This window comes from Vipera berus (genome assembly GCF_964194415.1).
Source record: "Vipera berus genome assembly, chromosome: 14".
NCBI classification, from domain to species: domain Eukaryota; kingdom Metazoa; phylum Chordata; class Lepidosauria; order Squamata; family Viperidae; genus Vipera; species Vipera berus.
Genome location: NC_138217.1, coordinates 6260542 through 6287141, shown reverse-complemented (window position 1 = coordinate 6287141; position 26600 = coordinate 6260542). Strand labels below are relative to the sequence as shown.

Here is a 26600-nt window from a genome sequence, read left to right as displayed (position 1 = left end):
AAAGGTTTTTATTGGTAGGGCGAGAGCTGCTTAATACTGCAGTGATCGGAACAGGGAAGGAAATTGATCTGGCTCCCTTTTGCAAGAGAGCCGGTCACATTCCGCAAGTGCTTATCTATTGATGACCTTCTCCAATTCTGCAGAGCTCAGCCGCTTAGCTTTCCCAAACGGAGGAGGCGAAAAGTTGTCTGTGGAGAGATTCGCACTGGCTCCAGTTTTGGTGGGGCGGTTTTATAGCACCCAGGCAAAGAGGCACGCTGTAAGGAGCAAAATCCTTCCTCTCATTCCCATCTCCTTCCTTCCTTCCTTCCTTCCTTCCTTCCTTCCTTCCTTCCTTCCTTCCTTCCTTCCTTCCTTCCTTCCTTTCCTTCCTTCCTTCCTTCCTTCCTTCCTTCCCCATCTCCTTCTTTTCCTTCCTTCCTTCCTTCCTTCCTTCCTTCCCCATCTCCTTCTCTTCCTCTCTCCCTCCCTTGTTTCCTTCCCTCCGCATCTCCTTCCTCCCTCTCTCCCTTCCTTCCCCATCTCCTTCTTTTCCTTCCTTCCTTCCTTCCTTCCTTCCTTCCTTCCTTCCTTCCTTCCTTCCTTCCTTCCTTCCTTCCTTCTTTCCTCCCTCCCTCCCTTCTTTCCTTCCCTCTGCATCTCCTCCCTCCCTCCCTCCCTCCCTTTCGCCCTTCCTTCTTTCCTTCCTTCCCCATCTCCTTTTCCTTCCTTCCTTCCCCATCTCCTTCCTTCCTTCCTTCCTTCCTTCCTTCCTTCCTTCCTTTCCTCCCTCCCTCCCTTCCCCTGATTAGGTCTGAGAGTTGGAAACCCATGTATAAGCTCTTCCTCTTGAATTGCCACTTTAATTCACAGGGCTTTGATACGATGCAACAGAAGTGGCTTCAACAGCCCCTAGAGGGCTGCAAAAGCTAGCTTTACATTTTCATAAAATAAAACAGAAGGAAGCCAAACTCTACCTGAAAACTAAGCTGGCTCTGCTTCGTAAGCAAGACAAGGAGGAGGAGGAGGAAAGCTCCCTGAATGCTCTCCAGCTGGCTGTTCCAGTCTCCGAGAGAACCCAGATAATCCCAATTCCAAATGCGCTAATTAGAAGGTGGCATTTCCCAATAGAGCTTTTCATCCAACAGCTATCTGGCCTTTCTTTCTTTCTTTCTTTCTTTCTTTCTTTCTTTCTTTCTTTCTTTCTTTCTTTCTTTCTTTCTTTCTTTTTCTTTCTCTCTTTTCTTTTCTTTCCTCCCTCTCTCCCTCCCTCTCTCTTAAGGGCTGGAGGTCAGCCTCTGTAGAATACCAATTATGCTGGGTTGTGCTTTGGCTATGCTATCATGTGGTCTGCTTGGTGCTTATCTTAATAGAAGTTGTGAACCCAGTTATATGAGAGAGAGAGAGAGAGAGAGAGAGAGAGAGAGAGAGAGAGAGAGACAGAGAGACAGAGAGAGACAGAGAGACAGAGAGAGACAGAGAGAGACAGAGAGACAGAGAGAGATAGACAGACAGACAAATAGGCTTAGCATGATAGGTTAGCCCAGCTGATTGCTGGAGAAGGGAGAGCCAAGCCCCCAAACTCAGCTGACCCAGTTTTGAAGACCTTCCAGAGATCTGGTATTCAAATTCCTTTTGTCCCCAAGAAGAAAAGAGCAAGCCACTTCCAAAAATGCTGCCAAGGAAACTGTCCACATAGTCATAAGGCTTCAAAACTGACTTGAGGGCATCAAAACGAGGAACCAGATGGGTGCAGCAATTAAAGGCACCGAAGCCAGGCAGATCGTAAGTTCTAGTCCTGCCTTAACCACAAAGCTTGCTGGGTAGCAAACACATTCCAAAAATCTCACCAAGGAAAGGGCATGGTTGAAGGATCACAAGTGATATTTAGCAAGGTGGAGGGAACCGGTCGATCTAAATTGGCTTAGACAGTGCTTTTTTTGTAAAAGAAAAAGGTGCCGGAACTCACACATGTCATACAACCCGCCTTGCCTACCCTACAAGGTTCCATCCAAAAAAGGTGCCGGAACTCCGTTCTGAGCGTTCTATGAGGAAAAAAAGCCCTGGGCTTAGAGATCAAAACCACAACCCCAGCAGGCCCCATTACAAGGCCTTCAAAACTACAATGGAAGGATGGACTCTGGAAAAAAGATCTGATTTTTCTTCTCGCCAGTTGGGTCATTCCTACCAGCAAACTCACCTCCCAAATAAAGGACAATATTTGTAGCTCAGGATTAAACTGTGGGGTCCTTGGTGCTCTCTGAGCTTGGTGGGTTTTCTTGCAGATGTTTCATGACCCAACTAGGTAACATCATAAGTGCTAGTGAGGGATGCAAGGAGGAGGAGGAGGAGAAGGAGGAGAAGGAGGAGAAGGAGGAGAAGCAGGAGAAGGAGAAGGAGAAGGAGAAGGAGAAGGAGAAGGAGAAGGAGAAGAAGAAGAAGGAGGAGGAGGAGGAGGAGGAGGAGGAGGAGGAGGAGGAGGAGAGGAGGAGGAGGAGAAGAAGGAGAAGGAGAAGGAAGAGGAGAAGGAGGAGAAGGAGAAGGAGAAGGAGAAGGAGAAGAAGAAGAAGAAGAAGAAGAAGAGGAGGAGGAGGAGGAGGAGGAGGAGGAGGAGGAGGAGGAGGAGGACGACTGTAGGATCCTTGGTGCTCTCTGAGCTTGGTGGTTTTCTTGCAGACCTTTCATGACCCAACTAGATAATATCAATACACTGATGATGCTACCTAATTGGATCATGAAACACCTGCAAGAAAACCACCAAGCTCAGAGAGCACCAGGGACCTTTCAACCTCCCAAACCTTCAAGCATAAAGCAGGCATAAAGGCAACATCGAAATGAACGAAGGCAGCATTTTTAGTAGCGCCGGTGACTGTTTATTTTCAAACATTATCACCAGCTCTTTGCAATCAACCCAGCCATGGATCTCTCCAGTGACAAGAACAGCAGTTATGAAATAGTCTCATATATATACAGTATATGTACATCTATAGCTCTGCACGGCAACCCACCCGAAATAATCTGAAACAACCCGTGCCATCATGCATAAAATTTGGGCTCAGAAAAAGAAGGATACAGATAGTAAGATGGTGATCCAGAGTAATAACAGACGAGCTAAACCATCTGGATTTGCATCAAAGCAACAGTTCTCTGAGTCTACGTCAGGAGGAGGAGGAGGAGGAGGAGGAGGAGGAGGAGGAGGAGGAGGAGGAGGAGGAGGAGGAGGAGGCCATGGCAAAGTAAATGCACAGCACTGGAATAGAATCACTTAATGATACCAATGTGAATTCTTCTCTAGATAAAAGTACCAGCTGCAGAAGTTGATACCTCCGGGGAATATTAAGAGCAGTCTTCCCTTAGGAAATGCTACCAACTCGTATTAAATTAAGTGGAACTGTGGAATTCAATATGGGTTCTCACGAGGATTGAAAGTTAAAATAATGAACTCAATTTACTTAGTTTGGTGCTATCTACTCCAAGATTGGAGAACCTACAGGTCTTCCAGATGTTGCTGGAATAACAACCTCTAGTAGAAAGGATGGCCAACACCGAAGAATGCTAGGAAATGGGTTCGCAACCTCTGGAGGCCCACTTACAATCCACGCCTCTAAGTATTCCAGTCCACTAACTAACCTGAGACTCAACCTGGCTAGCTCAGGACTTTGGGTATTCCATAAGCAACCCCATTGATATGGTTCCTTTCCTCTAGAACAGGGGTCTTCAAACTTGGCCCTTTGATGACTTGTGGACTTCAACTCCCAGAATTCCTCAGCCAGGCATGTGTGCCTGGCTGAGGAATTCTGGGAATTGAAGTCCACAAATCATCAAAAGGGCCAGGTTTGAAGACCCCTGCTCTAGAACATGGTCTTATTTGGGAATTGAGATGCTGCCTACAGGAAAAAAATTACGACCATTTCCATTAATCCAATCATTTGGACAATCTTTGTGATAGACCTTAGTGACAGCGTCAAACTCATGTTCCCGAGCCCAGCAAAATGTGCTATTTGTTCCACTTTCAGAATATCTCAATTTACACTGATCATTCTCTAGACGTCCGTACCGGAGCAGAAATAGTCAAGTGGGGGAAAAGTGCTACGTTTTCCTCATCTGGGGCCTGCCAAATTTTGAGTAACGCAGTAAGATGGAGGAGCCTGGCCATTATAGAGTCCCTGCAGCCTGTGTATCTTGAGAGCCACTAAAAGATCAGCCTTCCCCTTGAAGGCTTTGACCCTCAGCAACCTCTGTCTTACCACTCTGTCTACAGAATACAATTGAATCCATAAATCCCAGCAGTGAGCAAACCCAACGCTTCTGAGAAGATCATCAAAGTGGGCCCCTCCTCAAACTAGAGAGAACAGACCTTGCTATTTCTGCAGAACGGAAGATCATCAGACCACCGAAGGCCATTTCAACCAGCCGGCCGGAAAGGACAGCCGTGTCCCCAAATGCCATTTGTTACCCACCCACCCAAATCAAGAGAAAGTGCTTCCAACCGTAAACCCAAACATGGTTGGGTAAGAACAAGCAGGATCCCACAACCCGGTTCAGGAGTCAGGAACTGCCAGTGTGTTGTTTTCCCGCCGGCTTGGCCATTTTGTGAGCTAATTTGGGAGATGCATCCCTCTCTCTCTCTCTCTCTCTTTCTCTCCCCCCCCCAAACGCACACACAGAGTGTCTTGTTCTCCGGAGAAGGTTGCAGTTGTTTTGGTAACACGGCAGGGCGGGCGAGACAAGAGGGCTGGAGGCACGGCAGGGATCTCACTCTAGATGCCAAGGAAGAGAGGAAAACCACGATTTCCTTCTATGTGCACAAGAGAGCGCCCTTGAGGAATATCCAAGGGTTGCGAAGCCCTCGGTATCAACTCAAAGAATGGCAGGGAACGTAAGGCGGATTAAGATTTCCTCTCCTTCCCACCAAGGAGGAGGAGGAGGAGGAGGAGGATGTGGAGGCTGAGAAAAGTTGAAGCTCGCTTGGAGTGAAGGGAAGGGCAAGTGGGGAGACAAGGCCTCCAAGCTGCAGAGCAGAAGCAAGCCTCTCTCCAGACGTTCCACAGGGCTTCCTTTGAGTCCCAGAGCAATGGGAATAAGTGGCACTGAACTTAGGGAGACTTCCTTTAACCAGGGGTACCCCCCAAAACATCAGTCAGGAGGAGGAGGAGGAGAGGTGCAAGAAGGCAACTGACGCCTAGAATCGATCTCCAGGCAAAGATGCCTCCAAAGTAAGATGCCGAACTGCAGGGCAACCTGTATTTTTTCGCCCTCCCTCCGGCTTTGCCAACCTGCTCCCTCTCCTCCCCACTTCTGGAAGAGAGCCCCCCCCTTGCCCCCACCTCAGAAGGAGAGAGACTTCTCCTTAATCTGCGGACCGCTGGAAGCCACCGGAGGAACGGAACAGCTGGCTTCGGATGGTCTCCTCCGAAAGGGAAGAGACCCCTACATCCAACTCTCTTCCCTCCCCCCCCCACACACACACCTCGCCAGCCCCAGCGGGATCCCTAGCCCCATCGGCCCCTGCCAAGAAGGCTGGGGATGAGGTTGGGCTCCTAGCCCCGACCTTCTGATCGGAGGAACCCGTGTCTCGCCGCTTCCCCTGCCCCCCCCCCGGGAATCCCTTCGCGCAGAAGACACACACACACACACACACACACACCCCGCGCAAAAATAGAGAGACAAACGAGCCCCCCAGGGCTCCACTTACAACTCCCCGCGCCAGCTCCTCGGCGGTGGGGGTGGGGGCGGCCAGGGTCCGCCGCGTCGCCAAGCAAAAAGCGAGCATCAGAAACATCTCCCGGGGGGGCGGCCGGGGCCAACAGTTCCCCAACATCCCTTTTAGTCTTCGGCCGCCGCCGCCGCCGCCGCCGCCTGCAGCCGCGGAGCCGCCGAGGAAGGCTGGGGAGGACGCCGGGCGCCGCCGGCGATCCGCAAGGGGGAAGAGACGGAGGGCGACATCCGCGCTTCTGCGCTGCCCGGTCCTGGCGGCGGGGACTGTCGCCGGGGGGGGGGGGGAAGAGAAAGCCGCTCCCCTGGCAGCAGCAGCAGCAGCAGCCCACCCACCCCCTCTCTCCAGCCCGCGTCGTCAAGCCGAGGGTGGTCAGAAGGCGAGGACCGGGGTCCGGGGGCGCAGTTGCAGAAGCTTCCCGGGCTGCGGGAGGGGAAGGATGGCGGTCGGCGGCGATGCTCTGCCCGGAGAACAAGCCTCTGAGATCCGAGGACTCCGGGGTAGGGGTAGTGGGGGGGGGGGCCGCAACGGCGTCGGTTCCAACTTTCCCGGCGCAACCGGTGCGCCCGGCAGGCAGGCAGGCAGGCAGCAACAGCAGCGGCGGACCCAACGGTCGCTCCGAGAAGCGTCGTCGCCAAGCGGGAGTTCCACGGAGCTGCGAGGGATCCGCTCGCTCGCTCGCTCGCTCTGGATCGCGGCCGGAGGGTGGGGCGGGACGGGGTGGGGTGGGGGATCCGAAGCCCCCAGCTGGCTCCGGGCTTGGCGGCTTCCGACAGCTAGCCGGAGAGGCGCAGCGACCACCCAGCCACAGCCGGGCAATGAAGGGAGCGCAGCCGAGCCGGCGAAGTCCTTTCGGCCGAGGCGGCCGAGAAGCCCTGGCGAAGGAGGGCGGAGCGGGAGGGGCGGAGGCGTCGCCGAGGCCGGTGGAGGGGGGGAGGACGCTGGCGAGCGGGGGAGGCGCGCGTTCCCGGCTCGGGCACGGGGCTCCCTCCCGCGCGTCAAGACGCAGCGCAGCAGCAGCGAGCCGGGGTGGAGGAAGCCGCGTGGCCGGGCGCGGGTTGTGTCTCTGGAGAGGTTGTGGTTGTGTGTGTGTGTGTGTGTGAGAGAGAGAGAGAGAGAGAGAGAGAGAGAGAGAGAGAGAGAGAGAAAGACAGAGAGAGAGAGAGAGAGAGAGAGACAGACAGACAGACAGACAGACAGACAGACAGACAGAGACAGAGAGACAGAGAGACAGAGAGAGACAGAGAGAGACAGAGAGAGAGAGACGAGAGAGAGGGAGAGAGAGGGAGAGAGAGAGGGAGAGAGAGAGAGAGAGAGAGAGAGAGAGAACTAGAACTCCCTGTCATCTAAATTGGTTCAAAATCACCCAGGTGGCTTTCGTGCCTGAGGCGGGACTAGAACTCACCGTCTCCTGGCGAATGGCCAAAAGTCACCCAGCCAGCTCCTCAAACCTGTGGGCCAGGTGTGGTTTGCAACCAGGCCGTAGAAAGGGCGGGTGAGCACATGCTCATGTGCGTCCCCACTTGCAAGAGCAATAACATAGCAGCAGAGCATTTTCAAGGTTGCATGTAATAAGAGGCGATAAGAACTGGCGGGTTAAGCTAAGGAGGGAAAACTTACCTTTCAAACTAATTGGAGAATGTGATTTATGACGGTTAACTAAAGGAGGGCAACTATGCTTTAATATTATCGGGCTCAGGGGAGAGGAATCCAGATTTCGGCTTTAACCAAGTATTGCTGATATTATATTGCTCTAATAAAGACTTTTAAGGTAAACAATGCCTCAGAGCTCTTTGAAGAGTTCCTCCGTGGGAAGCTTGACACCAGGGTTCAAGAACCAAGTGCTGCATGACGGGATGACTTCCTGTTACTTTCTCCAGCTCCCGCCCAACTAGCAGTTCTCTTAAAGAGAGAGGATAGCCCAACTAGCAGTTCTCTTAAAGAGAGAGGATAATAAAGAGTTATTATCTCATCAGGGGATGTTCCTTAATAAGACTGACATGTTATTCTCTTCCTTTCTTCTGCTATGAATCTTTCATTTATAACAGTGTTATTTAATGTGCTAACACCTCGTAGGAAACAAGAAGCCGGGGATGGAAATCCTGCCGAATTGCATTAAACAGGAAGGACCGTACTTTTATGCACAGAATTATATTAACCTTTCTTGTCACTCCCAGTTATTATACATCAGGGGGAGAGAGAAGGTGGGTCATCGCAAAAGTTCTGTTATTGGGAAACGAAGAAGTCCTAACATGTAATAGGTGTGATTGTTAGGAAGCTCACTGAAAAACAAGTCATAAAAAATAGTCTTGTTTTGTTTTTGGTTTCTTGATTTTAAAATCAGAAACAATATTTCTTTCTTACTCTTTCAACGAAGGATGGAGAAACCTGGATCTGCGGACCGATTGCAGCCCATAATTGATTTACGGGCTTTATTTTAATCACAGTATATTATATATTTATTATTTATTCATATTCTGCCTTTTATCATTTTTACAAATAACTCACGCTGGTGACAACACACCTTCCTCCTCCTATGTTCCCCACAACAATCTTGTGAGGTGGATTGAGCTGACAGAGAGAGAGAGAGAGAGAGAGAGAGAGAGAGAGAGAGAGAGAGAGAGAGAGAGAGAGAGAGAGAGAGAGAGAGAGAGAGAGAGAGAGAGCGCAACCAATTCAAGGACAACCGATTGGCTATTGTGCCTACAGCGGGACTAGAATTTACTGTCTCCTGTTGATTGGCCTAAATTAAATTAAATTAAAGTCATCCAATTGGCTTTCGGCCCTAAGGCGGGATTAGAACTCACCATCTCCTGGTGATTGGCCCAAAGTCATCCAATTGGCTTTCGTCCCTAAGGTGGGATTAGAACTCACCATCTCCTGGCCCAAAGTCAACCAGCCGCTTTTCATGCCTATGGCGGGACTAGAACTCACTGTTTCCTGACTTCTAGCTGGTGCCTTTACCACTAGACTAGGATAATGGTAGGGGGTGGAGCTTAATAAAGAAGCAAGGTAGCTCCTCCCTTAAAGCTCCACCTCCCGCTAAATTGAGCTCTTGAGTTCTCCAGCCCCACCTTTTAATGTTTCCATCACACTGTCTGCAACCTGTACGATTCCTCAGTCAATAGGATATTATTTTTATCGATTCACTTCGGTATTTATCTCTCACCTTGCCATGACCATCCAGAAGGCAGCCTCGCACATTTTAAAGAAAAGCAAATTAAAATACAACTCTGCCAATAAAACAGGAGGCAAGGCGCAGCCGTTGAAAAGCACCATAAAACATATTTCGCAAACAGCAAATAAAACATAATCTGAGATGCCCTAAATAAGAAGACGGGGAGAAAATGGTTAGAATAAAATATGTTGAGGGTGCACTCAGGAAAGAAGTTGCCTATGGTGTGTGTGTGTGTGTGTGTGTGCGTATGTGTGTGTTTGTGTCCCTGCAGAATACTGATATTGTCACTTATCAGATGAAGACAAGGAATAAGAGAAAAAAGAGCAGGGACTGATATATTAATGAAGAGGAGGAGGAGAAGAGGGAGCAGCATCTGTTATCAAGATGGAAGGAAGGAAGGAAGGAAGGAAGGAAGGAAGGAAGGAAGGAAGGAAGGAAGGAAGGAAGGAAGGAAGGAGAGGAGGGGAAGAAGAGGAATAGGAAGGAGGAGGAGGAGGAGAAGGAGGAGCATTTTATTGTCTCTCTTGAATGGTGTGTAAATGTGGTTTATCTCTTTGTGCATACACTGTAGATATTGTCAATGCTGCTAACATCAGATGTTTTTGCATTGACAACAGATGGAGATGCGGCCATTTTCTCCTTTTTGCTTTTTGAGTTAGATGATGCTGGGGAGGCGGGGGGGGAGGGGAAATGTGCACGAGAGTCCAGCTAGACACAATAACACTGAACCTAGTGTGAGAACCAAGGTTGTTGAAATAAGAGATGATAAGGAATTGGCGGGCTGGAGAGCTGGAGGGGAAGCCCATGCTTTAAACAAATTGGGGAAAGTGATTTATGACTGTAAATTGGAGGAGGGAATTGTGCTTTGATACTACATGCTCAGGGGAGGGGAACTCAGTTTTTGGCTTTGATTGTGTAAGTGCCAATGTTATGCTACTCGAATAAAAGTTTCTTTAAGGTAAACAATGCCTCGAGGTTCTTTGAAGAGTTCCATTTGTCGGAACCATGACAGAGATATTGACACATATAGATCAGAACACATCCTCTCCAGCAACCCGGATAAGCAGGGTCCAGGCAAACAATTAAGCAGGGAACAATACTCAAAATCAAAGAACTACCAAGGAAAAGACCGCACACCTCCACCAACTTACATCAGGGCAATCTACTGTTTATAAACAGAGAGAGAACCCCACTCCTTTCAGCACTGATAATGTTACCTAGTAGGGTAATGAAACAGCTGAAAGAAAGCAGCCAGTCTCAGCAAGCACCATTTCATTCAATTTTAAGAAATCACAGGGAAAAGACTATAATAGTTCAGAGCAACAAGCCTAAAACAGAACAATCACACAATCCAAAGGTAAGTGATAAGGTCAAGGTAAAGGTTCCCCCGCACATGCGTGCTAGTCGTTTCCGACTCTAGGGGCCGCTGCTCGTCTCCGTTTCAAAGCCGAAGAGCCAGCGCTTGTCCGAGGACGTCTCCGTGGTCATGTGGCCGGCATGACTAGACGCCAGAGGCGCACGGAACGCTGTTACCTTCCCACCGGAGTGGTCCCTATTTTTCTACTTGCATTTTTATGGGCTTTCGAACTGCTAGGTTGGCAGAAGCTGGGACGAGTAACAGGCGCTCACTCTGTTATGCGGCACTCGGGATTCGACCCGCCAAACTGCGGACCTTCTGATCGACAAGCTCAGCGTCCTAACCCACTGAGCCACAGTGTCCCTGTCAGAGCCTAAGCCTTGTTTAAAGAAGAAATCCATGGCTATTACGTTTGGAGTGCCAGAATTAGCATTGGGAAAGTTCACGAAAGAGCCATTTCTATTTCTTCCTCCCCCAGGAAGTCTCTTACCAACTGGGCACCCCCAATTGCCCCAAAAAGGGAGGATGGGATTGAAGAAGAAGGCTATGCAGATGAGAAGATGCCAATCACTCCAGAAATGAGATGTGACTTCTTTGTGTTCAGGGAACTATCCATTTCCCCAACAGCTTTCAATTCGTGTCTCACACAGCTGAGGAGGGAATGCCCCAGTTTTGAAATATTTTCAAGGCCGAGAGCTTCGGCTCATTTATCGTAACTTCTGATCTTTGATACTTTTCAAGCAAGCCGTCCTTTTTTGCTCCCAAGCTGCATGCTTTATCTTCTCCTTCCCCTCCGAGCTTCATCGGAAACCTACTGGGGTGTTCCGTCTCCTTCGGCCAGCTCAAGCCCTCTTCTCTCATTCGTGGAAAGCTTTCTCGTGCCACCCAATCCGATCCTTGCCAAAAGCATCACAATTATAAGTTGGTGCTTATTAAAACCCCTCCAGGCGTGTTTTGAAATGCTGCCTGCCGCGTTTCATTTGTAAGAAATATTATCTTGGAGTATTTCGTGACAAGTCGCCCATTGCTTAGCAACGTCGTGTTAGAGTGATTTTTCCCCCCAACTAAGTTTATAATCCTTCTCATAAGAGGAATTATATCACTTGGCAGTTGATATGACCTTAGGCTGAACAACTGTTTTCCTGCAGTGCAGCACAATGCCAGGAGAAAGGAGTCAGAATCCACTTTGATCCGTCAGCTCGACGTATTTGTTGGGGATGAAAAAGAGATCCCTGCCCACTTTCATTTTTACCTTGAAAGTAAATGCCCACAATTTTATCCCGAGCTGAGATGGAGTGGATGGCCAGTGGAGAACTCGTGGGTACCGTGTGCATCATTAAAGATACACTTGGAGAATCACCAAGGAGCAGCTGTCTTAGCTCTCTTCCTCCCAGGAAGATTAACTCAACTTTGCCGTCTCTTTGCTCACTGGAATGCAGCCCCTCCCTCCTGGGAATCCAGGCCACATTCCACCACACTCCCTGTCAAACAGATTAGATATGATCTACCATTTTCTATTTAAAAAAAATCTATGCCAACTCTAGCTAACCAACTAGCTCCAAATTTGGAACTTGCTATTTCTATCTGGTGGCATAAAAGTTGTCCGATCTTGAGAACCTGTTTCCTACTCAGTGTAAAGCTAGACATAGGCATTACCAGAAGGAGGCTTTCTGATCCAATCAGCCAAATACTCTCTCAACATATAGACGCACAAACACAGTTCTACTTGAACAAGCCAATTGTAGGAGTTGACCAGGATAAGTCAGAGGGAGGGGTCAAACGCGTCATCGGTCTCAAGTCCCTGCGTGCCCATAGGAGTCCAAAGTCCAGCCCACCTTAACCATTGGAGTTTGGATTCTGAGAATGTTAGCATGTATATAAATCTTTATATTCATTTGAATGGCCTGGATTTCCAAATTTCCTTGGCCCTTGACACCAGTTCTTCTTACCTTCACTGACGTGTGGTAGACGAGCACAGCAAATGGAGAAGACATTCAGACAGTCTATAGTTTGGATCACCCATTAGAATCACTCATGGTTTTGGGGCACCCATTTAGCTAGGAAAAAAAAGAAGAAGAACGTCAGTATGACATTTGATAACAGCTGAGCATTTTCATAATTAAAAGGATGAAATGGGATATTTCTCTCTCTCTCTCTCTCTCTCAAGCCCTGGCATTTTATTCCAAAACTGAAAGGGATTTAATCGATAAATATCTAGATTAAATAAAAACTCCACAGACAAACAGAAAACAGGAAACATTTATGTTATCAGACATAAATCCTCCAAGATTTTTTTACTGGGATGAGATGCAGATCTAAATTGTAGAATTAGGTGGGTTTTGTTGTTGTTGTTGTTGTTGTTTTAAAAAAAAAGCCATTTGGCTTCAGCAAATTAAAAAAAGAAAGCCTGTTTTTGCTTTTCACAGCCAAGGAGAAAGAATCTCAGCATCCAACATTTGCAAATTTGCTTGCTTTTTTATACACTGGTTTAAATGTGATGCCATTTTACAATACCGTCTGATCTGGAGGTGGGCATTTAAAAGCTCAGGCCGTGAATATTTTCTAACTGCTTGGCAGCACAAGCCATCTCGAAAACTTCCTTTCCAAGATGGCTGGTAGGCTTAACACACAACGCAACCGTTGGGCAATTCCATTTTCCAATTTTTCACCAACGTTACTGGATGTATCTGTTGCATTAAATCCAACGCTGCTCCTTTTCGGCTGCTTGCCTTCTGATCATTCAGTTAGTTTTCAACTGGTTATAACCAGCTCTTTTTCCAAGGCACGGCAGCTTTTTATTCTGTTCCAGTCTCCAACACACGTCTGAATGGCCCCTTTAAACATTTGCATTAAACAAGCTGGTTGGGGGAAGAGAAACTTTGCCAGTGGATTGGTATATCTCATTTTTTTTCCCCCTAGGAGACCAGAGGAACATTGGGTTGGTCGGAGAAAGGCAGAAGACCTCACGGCAAAGTAGTATTTTGTGCGGTCCTTGATGGTCTCTGAGCTTGGTTCTTTTCTTGCAGACATTTCATCACCCAACTGTATAACATTGTCAGTGCTAGAAGGCAGTGGAGCTTGACAGGGCAAACCACTTGTACATAAACAGAGAGGAAATTGCATCCCTTCTACCAGTGATGGTGTTGTCTAGTTGGGTCCTGAAATGTCTTCAAGAAAACAACTAAGCTCAGAGAGTACCAAGGACCACACCATCCTCCTCCTCCTCCTCCTCTTCCTCCTCCTCCTCCTCCTCCTCTCCCTTCTAGTCTTGATTATGTTACCTAGTTGGGTAATGAAATGTCTGCAAGAAAACAACCAAGCTCAGAGAATACCAAGGACCCCACAGTCCTCCTCCTGTTCCTCCTCCATTCCATAAATCCCATTCTCTTCTAGCACTGATGACGTTACCTAGTCGGGTCCGGAAACGTCTGCAAGAAAACTACCAGGCTCAGAGAGCACCAAGGACCCCACAGCTCTACTCTGAGCTACAAATAGCCTCTTTCTATGAAAGCTACAAGTCTCCATATTCTTTGTCGTTGGCCTTGCCATCTAGTTCAGCAACAACTCCATCTCTAGTCCTTTGAGAGACGAACCTTTCAGAAGTGCTAACAAAAGCACAGTTGGGCAAGCGTTCCCCGCATAAGAAGACGACTCTCGTTTCCCTTTGCAAAAAGTGGCAGCTAGAAGCACCTGGAACGCACGATTAATGCCGGGGTGGGGGTGGGGGAAGCTTGAGCACCTTGCTCCCAATCTCTCATTTGGAAGAAATTACCATCAAACAGCCTTGGAAAGCACAGATCCCTCCTTTCCCAGCCCTGTGAAATGTTGCCCTTTTGGGGAAAAAAAAGAAAAAGAAAAGAAAGAAAAGAGCCTTGGTGGAGCAGTGGGCTAATGCCTCCTTAAGTAACACCAGCTGCCTGCCATTAGTGCAGGTTCGAGTCCCACCAGGCTCAAGGTTGACTCAGCCTTCCATCCTTCCGAGGTAGGTAAAATGAGGACCCAGATTGTTGGGGGCAACAGGCTGACTCTGTAAACTGCTTAAGAGAGGGCTGTAAAGCACTGTGAAGCGGTGTATAAATCTAAGTGCTATTGCTATCTATCATCTATGTATATCATTCATCTATCATCTATATCTGTCTGTCTATCTGTCTGTCTGTCTATCTATCTATCTATCTATCTATCTATCTATCTATCTATCTATCTATCTATCTATCATCTATCTATCTATCTATCTATCTATCTATCTATCTATCTATCATCATATGGCTATTATCTATCCATATCTATCTATCTATCTATCTATCTTGGTGGAGCAGTGGGCTAATGCCTCCTTAAGTAACACCAGCTGCCTGCAATTAGTGCAGGTTCGAGTCCCACCAGGCTCAAGGTTGACTCAGCCTTCCATCCTTCCGAGGTAGGTAAAATGAGGACCCAGATTGTTGGGGGCAATAAGCTGACTTTGTAATAATGCCGCTTGGGGGGGGGGCGAAAGCCCTAATAAACAGGCATATACATAGAATGAAGGCTACTGCTAAGCACATTTGATTTGTGCTTAGATTGTAAGCCGCCCTGAGTCTTCGGAGAAGGGCAGGATATAAATGGGATTAAAATAAAATAAAAAAAGATTGTTGAACTGCTGTCTTTCTCATTATGGGTCTTTAATGAGCTTTTTGCCATTTTTTTGTTCTTGATGAGGGAGGGGGGGCGAAAAAAAGGGATGAAAACCGTCGGGCAGCACGGTGACAAGCTGCTGACCAATTTAACTGACAGGTGCCCTTGGTCACCTTGAAGGAGTTATGCTAACAAGGCTCTCTGCAAGCCAAACGTGTCGCACTGGGGGTGTTTCAGGAAACCATTTTTTTCCCCTCTTCAAAAGCATCAATTTAAATGCTCTTTCACTTGGCGTAATTGACCAGTTGAGTGACATCAGAAAGATGCTGGGAACGCTGATTTATTTTCACTCCACCAAACGGCTTCGAGTGGCTTTGCTATCCCTGCCAGAATTAAATTAGGAGCAGCTCCAAGCAGTTGAAAGGGTTCCACCGTTAAGTCCTTCCTAATGGTATGTGAGAAAGGCCTTGGAGGACGGGCGAAGAGCTGCTGTCAGATAAGAGATAGCCTAGCCCACAGCTGCATAATGGATGGAGAAAAGGCTCAGGAGGGACCCCCCCAAGTATCCCGGGCTGTAAAAAAAGACTAGGGGGGTGGGTGGGTGGAGAAGAATTTTAGTTTCAAACCTGGAAGATTCTGTTAATATAGCTTTTCATAAAGTAGAATCAGCTCATCTGATTGTGATTGCTATCTGGTTTACTCTGACATAACAGAGTTGGAAGGGACCTTGGAGGTCTTCTAGTCCAACCCCCAGCTCAAGCAGGAAACCCTGTACAATTTCAAACAAATGGTTGTCCAACCTTTTCTTAAAAGCCTCCAGTGATGGAGCACCCACAACTTCTGAAGGTCTTCTAGTCCAACCCCCTGCTCAGGCAGGAAACCCTGTACAATTTCAAACAAATAGTTGTCCAGTCTCTTCTTAAAATCCTCCAGTGTTGGAGCACCCACAACTTCTGGAGATAAGTTGTTCCACAGATTAATTGTTCTAACTGTCAGGAAATTTCTCCTTAGTTCTAGGTTGCTTCTCTCCTTGATGAGTTTCCAACCGTTGCTTCTTGTCCTGCCTTCAGGAGCTTTGGAGAATAGGTCAACTCCCTCTTCTCCTTAGGACAGTCCAAATTGTGGGGCTATCCTTTATGCTATTTCATTTTTTAAAAGTACAGTTCTAATACTATGAGCCAGCAGTGTGCAGCAGCAACCAAAAAAGCTAATACAATCCTGGGTTGAATAAACAGAGGCATAGATTTTAGATTTAGATTTTATTAGATTTATATACCGCCCTTTTCCCGTAGGACTCAGGGCGGTTTACAAGGTGTTTAAAACATCAATACAAAAATTAAAAAACAATTAAAAATGATTAAATTCAGTCCCTGAAATAGAAATATAAAAACCCCAATTAAAACTCTCAGCCTGGGCCGGAAAGCTCAAAGAGCCAGGTCCCGGCGAAATGAACGAAGGTCGGGGGCAGTCCTAAGCTCCACGGGCAGCTGGTTCCAGAGGGCAGGCGCACCCACAGAGAAGGCCCTCCCCCTGGGTGTTATCCGCCGGCAGTCTTTTACCAGCGGCACCCTGAAAAGGCCCTCCCTGTGGGAGTGCACAGGACGAAGGGAACTTGATGCCGGCAGCAGGTGTTCCCTCAAATATCCCGGACCCAAGCCATTTAGGGCTTTATAGATCATCACCAGCACCTTGAATCTCACCCGGAGGGCAACCGGAAGCCAATGCAGCTCGCGGAGTAGAGGTGTTACATGGGAGTATCGGGAAACCCCCATCACAACTCGCGCGGTTGCATTCTGCACCAGCTGAAGCCTCCGAGTGGTCCTCAAGGGCAGCCCCATGTAGAGAGTGTTGCAGTAGTCTAACCGGGAGGTCACGAGCGCATGAGTGACTGTGCGTAGGGCATCTCGGTCCAGGTAGGGTCGCAACTGGCGCACCAGGCGAACCTGGGCAAAAGCCCCTCTGGTCACGGCTCCTATATGGTCTTCAAAACTGAGCCGTGAATCCAGGAGGACGCCCATAGAATCAAGATCACGCGAAGTTATTAGTACCACTTTATAAAACTCTAGTAAGGCCACACCTGGACTACTGCAGCCAATTTTGGTCACCATAACACAAAAAAGTTGTTGAGACTTTGGAAAAAATTCAGAGAAGAGCAACTAAGAAGATCAAAGGTCTGGAGACTTAAACATTCAAAGAACAGCTGCAGGAGTTGGGTTGGGCTAGTCTAAAGAAACGAAGAAACAGGGGTGACATGATAGCAGTGATCCAGTATCTGAGGGGCTGCCACAAAGAAAAAGGGGTCAGGTTATTCACCAGAGCACCAGAGGGAAGGACGAGAAACAATGGTTGGAAACTGGTCAAGGAGAGAAGAAAACTGGAATTAAGGAGGAACTTCCTGATAGTGAGGATAATCAACCAGTGGAACAGCTTGCCACCAGAAATCTTGGGTGCTCCATCGCTGGAGATTTTTAAGAAGAGACCGGACAGTCACATGTCTGAGATGATATAGGTTCTCCTGCTTGAGCAGGGGGATGGACTAGAAGACCTCCAAGATCCCTTCCTATTCTATTCTATTCTATTCTATTCTATTCTATTCTATTCTATTCTATTCTATTCTATTCTATTCTATTCTATTCTATTCTATCCTATCCTATCCTATCCTATCCTATCTTATTATTCTATTCTATTCTATTCTATTCTATTCTATTCTATTCTATTCTATTCTATTCTATTCTATTCTATTCTATTCTATTCTATTCTATTCTATTCTATTCCATTCCATTCCATTCCATTCCATTCCATTCCATTCCATTCCATTCCATTCCATATTTTCTATTCTATTCTATTCTATTCTATTCTATTCTATTCTATTCTATTCTATTCTATTCTATTCTATCCTATCCTATCCTATCCTATCTTATTATTCTATTCTATTCTATTCTATTCTATTCTATTCTATTCTATTCTATTCTATTCTATTCTATTCTATTCTATTCTATTCTATTCTATTCTATTCCATTCCATTCCATTCCATTCCATTCCATTCCATTCCATATTTTCTATTCTATTCTATTCTATTCTATTCTATTCTATTCTATTCTATTCTATTCTATTCTATTCTATTCTATTCTATTCTATTCTATTCTATTCTATTCTATTATTATTTTCTTACTCTATATTCTATTCTATTCTATTCTATTCTATTCTATTCTATTCTATTCTATTCTATTCTATTCTATTTTCTTACTCTATATTCTATTCTATTCTATTCTATTCTATTCTATTCTATTCTATTCTATTCTATTCTATTCTATTCTATTCTATTCTATTCTACAGTCGTTGTATTTAAGGGGGGGGAAAGCCAACTCTTTATTTAAATGGAAATTTAGGAAAGTCCTTTTCAGCGTCTCGTGCATTGAATCTCATTCCAGATCTTGCAATGACATATCGTAACGATCATATTGCCATGATGGCATCTCACAGTGTTTGGATTCTGGACCCAACCCTTTCTCCTGCTGCATTTAACTTTTGAGCGGTGACTTGGAGAGACGCCCACCCCAAAACAGCAGATGGGGTTATGACAAAACCCAGATCTGATTTCATTCCTATTTAAACTTAATTGATAATAAAATTGGTGATTCTGCCGTTGTGCATTTACTCACTCTCTCTTTCCGCCACAGAACATGCAAATCTGAAAGCTTACCCTATAATTTAAACACAATAACCTTTCACGACGGTAGGGAAGACGGTGATTAAATGATAACAAACCTCCATCGGCTGTCAGCCCCTATCTGAGTCAGATCCTGACAGAGCCTGCTTTGAAGGAAGTATCTCAGATGGAAGAAGGCCGGGGCTGCCAACGTCTTCAAGACGGGCTTCCTGGCCGCAGATGGTGAAGTGGGGGCAAGAAAAATCTTTGCTTGGGGTAGGGACACGGCGGAAGACCATTCTCATTTTGAGCTTAGAGACACAATTGGACTTCTTCTTCTCAAGACCCTTTTTTGGCTATGTATTCAAAATGGACTGCGATTAATATGTGTGTGTGTGTGTGTGTGTACACATATGGGTTTTGTCATAACAATGTTTATGTTTTATGTATGGCATATGTATATGTATGTATGGGTATAGGTGTGTGTTTCGGGGTGTGTGTGTGTGTGTGTGTGTGTGTGTGTGTGTGTACTTTTGAGAGCAGGCATCAGAATTTCATTTTTCAATGTGTGCCAGTGTGTTCACAGAAAAAAGTGACAACAAAGTTTATCCTATCCTATCCTATCCTATCCTATCCTATCCTATCCTATCCTATCCTATCCTATCCTATCCTATCCTATCCTGTTGTTCTGTTCTATTCTATTCTATTCTATTCTATTCTATTCTATTCTATTCTATTCTATTCTATTCTATTCTATTCTATTCTATTCTATTCTATTCTATTCTATTCTATTCTATTTCACCCCACCCCACCCCACCCCACCCCACCCCACCCCACCCTACCCTACCCTACCCTACCCTACCCTACCCTACCCTACCCTACTCTATTCTATTCTATTCTATTCTATTCTATTCTATTCTATTCTATTCTATTCTATTCTATTCTATTCTATTCTATTCTATTCTATTCTATTCTATTCTATTCTATTCTATTCTATTCTCACATCCCATATTCTGTTCTGTTCTGTTCTGTTGTGTTCTGTTCCGTTCCGTTCCGTTCCGTTCCATTCCATTCCATTCTATTCCACACTATCCTACCCTACCCTACCCTATCAAGAAAAGACTGGAAGCTTAGAGCTGATTCTGAACTAACCTGCTTGCTTTTCATCCTCGCTTGCTGAGCAAGGGAGAAGATGGGGTGAAATCTTTGCACGGCTTCACAGCTTTTCCTGTTGTGAAAGTCTCAGATGTTCAATTCCCTTTACAAGTCATGCACCAACCAGTCAAGGCCGGGTCTGGCAGTCTCATGATCACAGCAGGGCATGAAGTCAGGCTTGTAGGACATGAGCAGACTGAGCTGGAGGGTGGGGTTAAATGCGTCATCAGTTTGGCATCATTAAGCAGCAACGAGAGACCCAAGTCCAGTCCCCTTCCTCCCCCCGTGAATTCTGTTGACCCTTATTTAGTGCCAATCTAGCTTGGTCCATTAGTTGCTCAGATTCTTGTGTATGGGTGGCCCCTACCTGTACTCATTGTACACATATGACTGTGTATCATCCAACCCATCTACTGCGATAATTAAGTTCGCAGAAGATACTACCGTAGTGGGTCTTATTACAGGTGGGGATGAGACAGCATACAGGGGGGAGGTACAAAAACTATCCATATGTGTTGCAACAACAACTTGCACCTGAAGATCGGCAAGACGAAAGAGATGGTGCTAGACTTCCGGAGGAAAAAGGAGGAACCTGCCCCACTTTACATCGGGAGGGACTGTGTGGAGAGAGTTTCCTCCTTTACATTTCTGGGAGTCTATCTCTGTGAAGATCATACCTGGAAAGTTAATACAACCCAGGTGGCCAGAAAGGCCCAACAGAGACTCCACTTTCTCAGGGTCTTGCGAAAGAACAGGGTAGAACAACGGATTATGACCCTCTTTTACCAGTCTACTATAGAGAGCATCCTCTCGTACTGTATTGTGGTTTGGTATGCTGGTCTGACAGCTGCGGATAGGAAAGTATTACAGAGGGTAGTGAGCACAGCACAAGACATTGTGAGCTGTCCCCTGACACCGCTGGATGACCTCGCCAGGGCCCGCTGCCTTGGAAGAGTGAGGGAAATTTTCAGGGATGACTGACACCCTGGACGGTATCTCTATACTCTCCTACCGTCGGGTAGGAGATACAGGAGTATAGCCAGCCGCACCAACAGGCTGAAGAACAGCTTTTGTCCATGGGCTGTTAGGCTCTTGAACGGGAAATAATTTTATAAACTTTATGCATGATTAACTTGCGAGGCCGGTGTGTTGTGCAATTAGCTCACATGGTGTAATAAGATGGAGGGTTTGTGTCACTGTGAGTTGGGGGTGAGGGCGCGAAGGGAGGCTCAGCCAATCTCAATATATACATTTTTTTTATTTTAATCCCATTTATATCCCGCCCTTCTCCGAAGACTCAGGGCGGCTTACAATCTAAAGCACAATGTGCTTAGCAATAGCCTTCATTCTATGTATATGCCTGCTTATTAGGGCTTTTGCCCCCCCCCCCCAAGCGGCATTATTACAAAGTCAGCTTAATTGCCCCCAACAATCTGGGTCCTCATTTTACCTACCTCGGAAGGATGGAAGGCTGAGTCAACCTTGAGCCTGGTGGGACTCGAACCTGCACTAATTGCAGGCAGCTGGTGTTACTTTAAGGAGGCATTAGCCCACTGCTCCACCAAGGCTCTTGGTGGAGAGCAACATGGTTGTACTTTGACAATAAAGGTTCATTCATTCATTCATTCAAGAATAAATTTTTAGCGCTTTTAACTCAACATTTGTTCCCGATTATTCGCGCCTGACAATGGTGCCAAGTTGTGATAGTAACCTTGGGGTTGTTGATATTTGTGGGACGCTACTGCAGAAGCTAGCACTGGGTAATGTGGAAATTGGGGCACCTCTGCTGTCACTGCTAGGGGGCTCTTGACCGCTTGCCAGAAATTTGGATATCATCTTGCTTGGTACCTATGCTTTCAACTCTGTTTGCTTAATTAATAATAATGATTCAAATCCCTTGACTGACCTGGGTGCTTATTGTCTCTTTATCCTGATCACCGCCCTGATCACTTGGCTAAACACTCGGTGATCCCGAAAAAGAAGAAGAGATCCTGTTTCAAGTCTTTCTCCTTTTCTGATGTTGGCTTGGAAACAAGTGAGCGCAAATGTTCACTTTCAAATATTTAGAGACAGCTTCACTTACCTTGAAGGGACGCGGTGGCTCAGTGGGTTAGGATGCTGAGCTTGTCGATCAGAAGGTCGGCAGTTTGGCGGGTCGAATCCTGAGTGCTGCGTAGCAGAGTGAGCGCCTGTTACTCGTCCCAGCTTCTGCCAACCTAGCAGTTCGAAAGCACGTAAAAATGCAAGTAGAAAAATAGGGACCACTCCGGTGGGAAGGTAACAGCGTTCTGTGCGCCTTTGGTGTCTAGTCATGCCGGCCACAGGACCACGGAGACGTCCTCGGACAAGCGCTGGCTCTTCGGCTTTGAAACGGAGATGAGCACCGGCCCCTAGAGTCGGAAACGACTGTGCGGGGGAACCTTGACCTTTACCTTATCACTTACCTTTGGATTGTGTGATTGTTCTGTTTTAGGCTTGTTGCTCTGAACTATTATAGTCTTTTCCCTGTGGATTTTTCCTGCACGACAAAAGTATTAATTCGGATACTGAGTAATATAAAACTTTCCACTGCATCAAGGTGATAGTTGTCATAATCAAATAACAGGCATTCTTAATTAATGAAGTTGTTTGCTTGATCTTAAAAGGTCACCATTTGGCACTTTTTTTTTAAATCAAGATATATTTCCCTTGACTGCTCTCCAAATGTTAGACAGAGATGCTTTTAGTAATAATCTAGATCCTGTTTAGTTTTACCAGACAATATTCCTAAACAATTAGAAGTGATATTTATTAATTCATTTATGTACCTAATTTATATAGCCATCCATCTCATAAACAAGTTATTCTGGGCAGTGTACTACAAATATTTTATTTATTAAATGTATATGCATCTATTTATTAAATTGATTCTTTGTTTATTAAATTCATGTTTATTAAATCTATACATTTTTGGATTTATATTTATTTATTAACTTTATATTTATTTATTAATACTCCAGAAGATGGTAGAGGACAGGAAGGCCTGGAGGAACATTGTCCATGGGGTCGCGATGGGTCGGACACGACTTCGCAACTAACAACATATGCATCTATTTATTAAATGTATATGCATCTATTTATTAAATTGATTCTTTGTTTATTCAATTCATGTTTATTAAATCTATACATTTTTGGATTTATATTTATTTATTAACTTTATATTTATTTATTAATACTCCAGAAGATGGTAGAGGACAGGAAGGCCTGGAGGAACATTGTCCATGGGGTCGCGATGGGTCGGACACGACTTCGCAACTAACAACATATGCATCTATTTATGAAATGTATATGCATCTATTTATTAAATTGATTCTTTGTTTATTAAATTCATGTTTATTAAATCTATACATTTTTGGATTTATATTTATTTATTAACTTTATATTTATTTATTAATACTCCAGAAGATGATAGAGGACAGGAAGGCCTGGAGGAACATTGTCCATGGGGTCACGATGGGTCGGACACGACTTCGCAACTAACAACATATGCATCTATTTATGAAATGTATATGCATCTATTTATTAAATTGATTCTTTGTTTATTCAATTCATGTTTATTAAATCTATACATTTTTGGATTTATATTTATTTATTAACTTTATATTTATTTATTAATACTCCAGAAGATGGTAGAGGACAGGAAGGCCTGGAGGAACATTGTCCATGGGGTCGCGATGGGTCGGACACGACTTCGCAACTAACAACATATGCATCTATTTATGAAATGTATATGCATCTATTTATTAAATTGATTCTTTGTTTATTCAATTCGTACTTATTAAATCTATACATTTTTGGATTTATATTTATTTATTAACTTTATATTTATTTATTAATACTCCAGAAGATGGTAGAGGACAGGAAGGCCTGGAGGAACATTGTCCATGGGGTCGCGATGGGTCGGACACGACTTCGCAACTAACAACATATGCATCTATTTATGAAATGTATATGCATCTATTTATTAAATTGATTCTTTGTTTATTCAATTCATGTTTATTAAATCTATACATTTTTGGATTTATATTTATTTATTAACTTTATATTTATTTATTAATACTCCAGAAGATGATAGAGGACAGGAAGGCCTGGAGGAACATTGTCCATGGGGTCACGATGGGTCGGACACGACTTCGCAACTAACAACATATGCATCTATTTATGAAATGTATATGCATCTATTTATTAAATTGATTCTTTGTTTATTCAATTCATGTTTATTAAATCTATACATTTTTGGATTTATATTTATTTATTAACTTTATATTTATTTATTAATACTCCAGAAGATGGTAGAGGACAGGAAGGCCTGGAGGAACATTGTCCATGGGGTCGCGATGGGTCGGACACGACTTCGCAACTAACAACATATGCATCTATTTATGAAATGTATATGCATCTATTTATTAAATTGATTCTTTGTTTATTCAATTCGTACTTATTAAATCTATACATTTTTGGATTTATATTTATTTATTAACTTTATATTTATTTATTAATACTCCAGAAGATGGTAGAGGACAGGAAGGCCTGGAGGAACATTGTCCATGGGGTCGCGATGGGTCGGACACGACTTCGCAACTAACAACATATGCATCTATTTATGAAATGTATATGCATCTATTTATTAAATTGATTCTTTGTTTATTCAATTCGTACTTATTAAATCTATACATTTTTGGATTTATATTTATTTATTAACTTTATATTTATTTGTTAAATGTATATGCCGCCCATCCCACTGTCAAGCAACTCTGGACAGCTGACAACATAATAAAATAAATGTACCAAAACATTAAATATTAAGATGAATAAAGATTAAATAAATCAAAACCCAAATATTTCCCCAAACACCTGCTACGGCTGTGTACAGGGAGTCCTCAACTTACAACAGTTCACTTAGTGACTGTTCAAAGTTACAACAGCACTGAAAAAAGTGACTTAGGAGCATTTTTCATACGACCGTTGCAGCATTCCCCTGATTGCCTGATCAGAATTCAGATGTTTGGCAACTGGTTTACATTTATGACCACTGCAGCATCCTGGGGTCACCTAATAATAATAATAAAGTTGGAAGGGTCCTTGGAGGTCATCTAGTCCAACCCCCTGCTCAGGCAGGAAACCCTATACCACTTCAGACAAATCGCTGTCCAGTCTCTTCTTAAAAACTTCCAGTGTTGGAGGATTCATAACTTCTGGAGGCAGGTTGTTCCACTGGTTAATTGTCAGGAAATTTCTCCTTAGTTCTAGGTTGCTTCTCTCCTTGGTTAGTTTCCATCTGTTGCTTCTTGTCCTGCCTTCAGGTGCTTTGGAGAATAGCTTGACTCCCGCTTCTTTGGGGCAGCCCCTGAGATATTGGAGCTATCATGTCACCCCTTCATTAAACTAGACATACCCAATTCCAGCAACCGTTCCTTATATCTTTTAGCCTCCAGTCCCCCAATCATCTTTGTTGCTCTTCTCTGCACTCTTTCTAGAGTCCCGTTTTGTGACCTTCGGACAAGCAAATCATTGGGGAAGCCAGATTCACTTAGCAACTGTATTACTAACACAACAACTGACACTTCACAACGGTGGCAAGAAAGGTGGCAAAATGGGGAACGATTCACTTCAGAAATGACAGCAACAAAAAAATTTGGGCTGAATCGTAAGTCGTAAGTCGGGGACCGCCTGGAGTTTCAACCCGAAGCTCGTTGGTTTGAAATGCCTAAACTGAGCTGCATTTTTCATGCTTGGAAGATCAAATTTAATAGACTCAGCTGGGTTAGAATTGATTCAACTATTAAAGAAAAATCAAGCCAAATGGACCGGATGCAACTTTTGATTTCCCGATTCGGGAAAGCAAACAAGTCGAGTGATCCAACTTTCCAGAGTCAAGGCACTAACCTCAATTGACTCTGTTTGACTCAATTTTCTCAGCTGATTGACACTCCTTGGCGTAACGTGATAACCGGAACATGGCTTGCTTGACTTCACACTGTAACCCAGAGACCGGTGGTCTGTAAAGCGTGATTTACTGCTTACCACTCTCAGTGAACTCCGTCTGCCTGATGAAAAAAGGTTAAAGAGGAGTTTGTAGATGTGAAAAAAAATCTACAAGGGAGAGGAAAAAAAAACCTAGTTTATTTATTTTTCCAGATCTAAAGTCTTCGGGGAGAAATATTGCTCATATAACAATCAGTGTAAATGCATAAAGCTCTTTCATATTTAACCTTCGACGCAGAGTTGATTTTCAGGGTGATAAAACACGTTAAATAGGATTTCAGGTGGTGGAATATATATATATATGCATATATGAGAGAATAAGAGGCCAAAACATAGAAAACTTAAGTTTTACCCCCCAGGTTCTCACTTTAGATCAATATTATTCAGAGAGATATCTTAATAATTGAAGTATACAGTTTGACCTTTCCTTGATTTTGATAGAACTATAGTTACGGGCTTCATTAAGTGAGAATGAGGAAGCCACATCTCCCCAAATATGGGAGAAATTAAAAGGTTAAGGAAGACATAGATCAGAAAATATTTTGTCTCATTTCACAGGAAATCCACCGTGGCCTGAATCTTTACCATTACTCAAAGTTAAGATAACGTTTTTAGAAATCTCACCCGTTGTTCGTTTTGGAAGCTCAATTTGGGCAAAAGAAAAATCCTCTACATCTTCACGAGATGCTTTGTCAGCTGGATGATCTCAACGTGCAGCCACAATTTCTGTTGCTAAACGAGACAGTTGTTAAGTGAATTTTGCCCCATTTTACGCCCGTCCTTGCTACAATTGTTAAGTGAAGCCCTGCAGTTGCTAAGTTAGTAACACGGTTATTAAATGAATCTGGCTTCCCTGTAGACTTTTGCTTGGTCTGAAGCTTGCAAAAGACGCTGCAAATCGTCGTAGATACGAGTCAGTTGCCAAAGCATC

At 44.7% G+C, this 26600-nt stretch overlaps 1 protein-coding gene across 3 annotated transcripts in view; it reads right to left on the bottom strand.

Moving 5' to 3' along the window:
- MMP17 (matrix metallopeptidase 17) overlaps positions 1 to 22520 on the bottom strand; it is an 88309-nt gene extending 65789 nt beyond the window's left edge. Inside the window, exons 1-4 of one of the 3 annotated variants that reach the window (XM_081339131.1) lie at positions 22090 to 22520; positions 21729 to 21861; positions 19643 to 19846; positions 12180 to 12287 (exon numbers count right to left, since the gene is read on the bottom strand). In XM_081339131.1, coding sequence (XP_081195257.1) covers positions 12180 to 12224 — 45 coding nt within the window. In that variant the 5' untranslated portion in view covers positions 12225 to 12287; positions 19643 to 19846; positions 21729 to 21861; positions 22090 to 22520. Of the gene's footprint in view, positions 1 to 5674; positions 5955 to 12179; positions 12288 to 19642; positions 20067 to 21728; positions 21862 to 22089 lie in introns of those variants that run through there. The other 2 variants (XM_081339132.1, XM_081339130.1) reach the window with 2 other exon arrangements.
- Positions 22521 to 26600: the final 4080 nt, after the last annotated feature.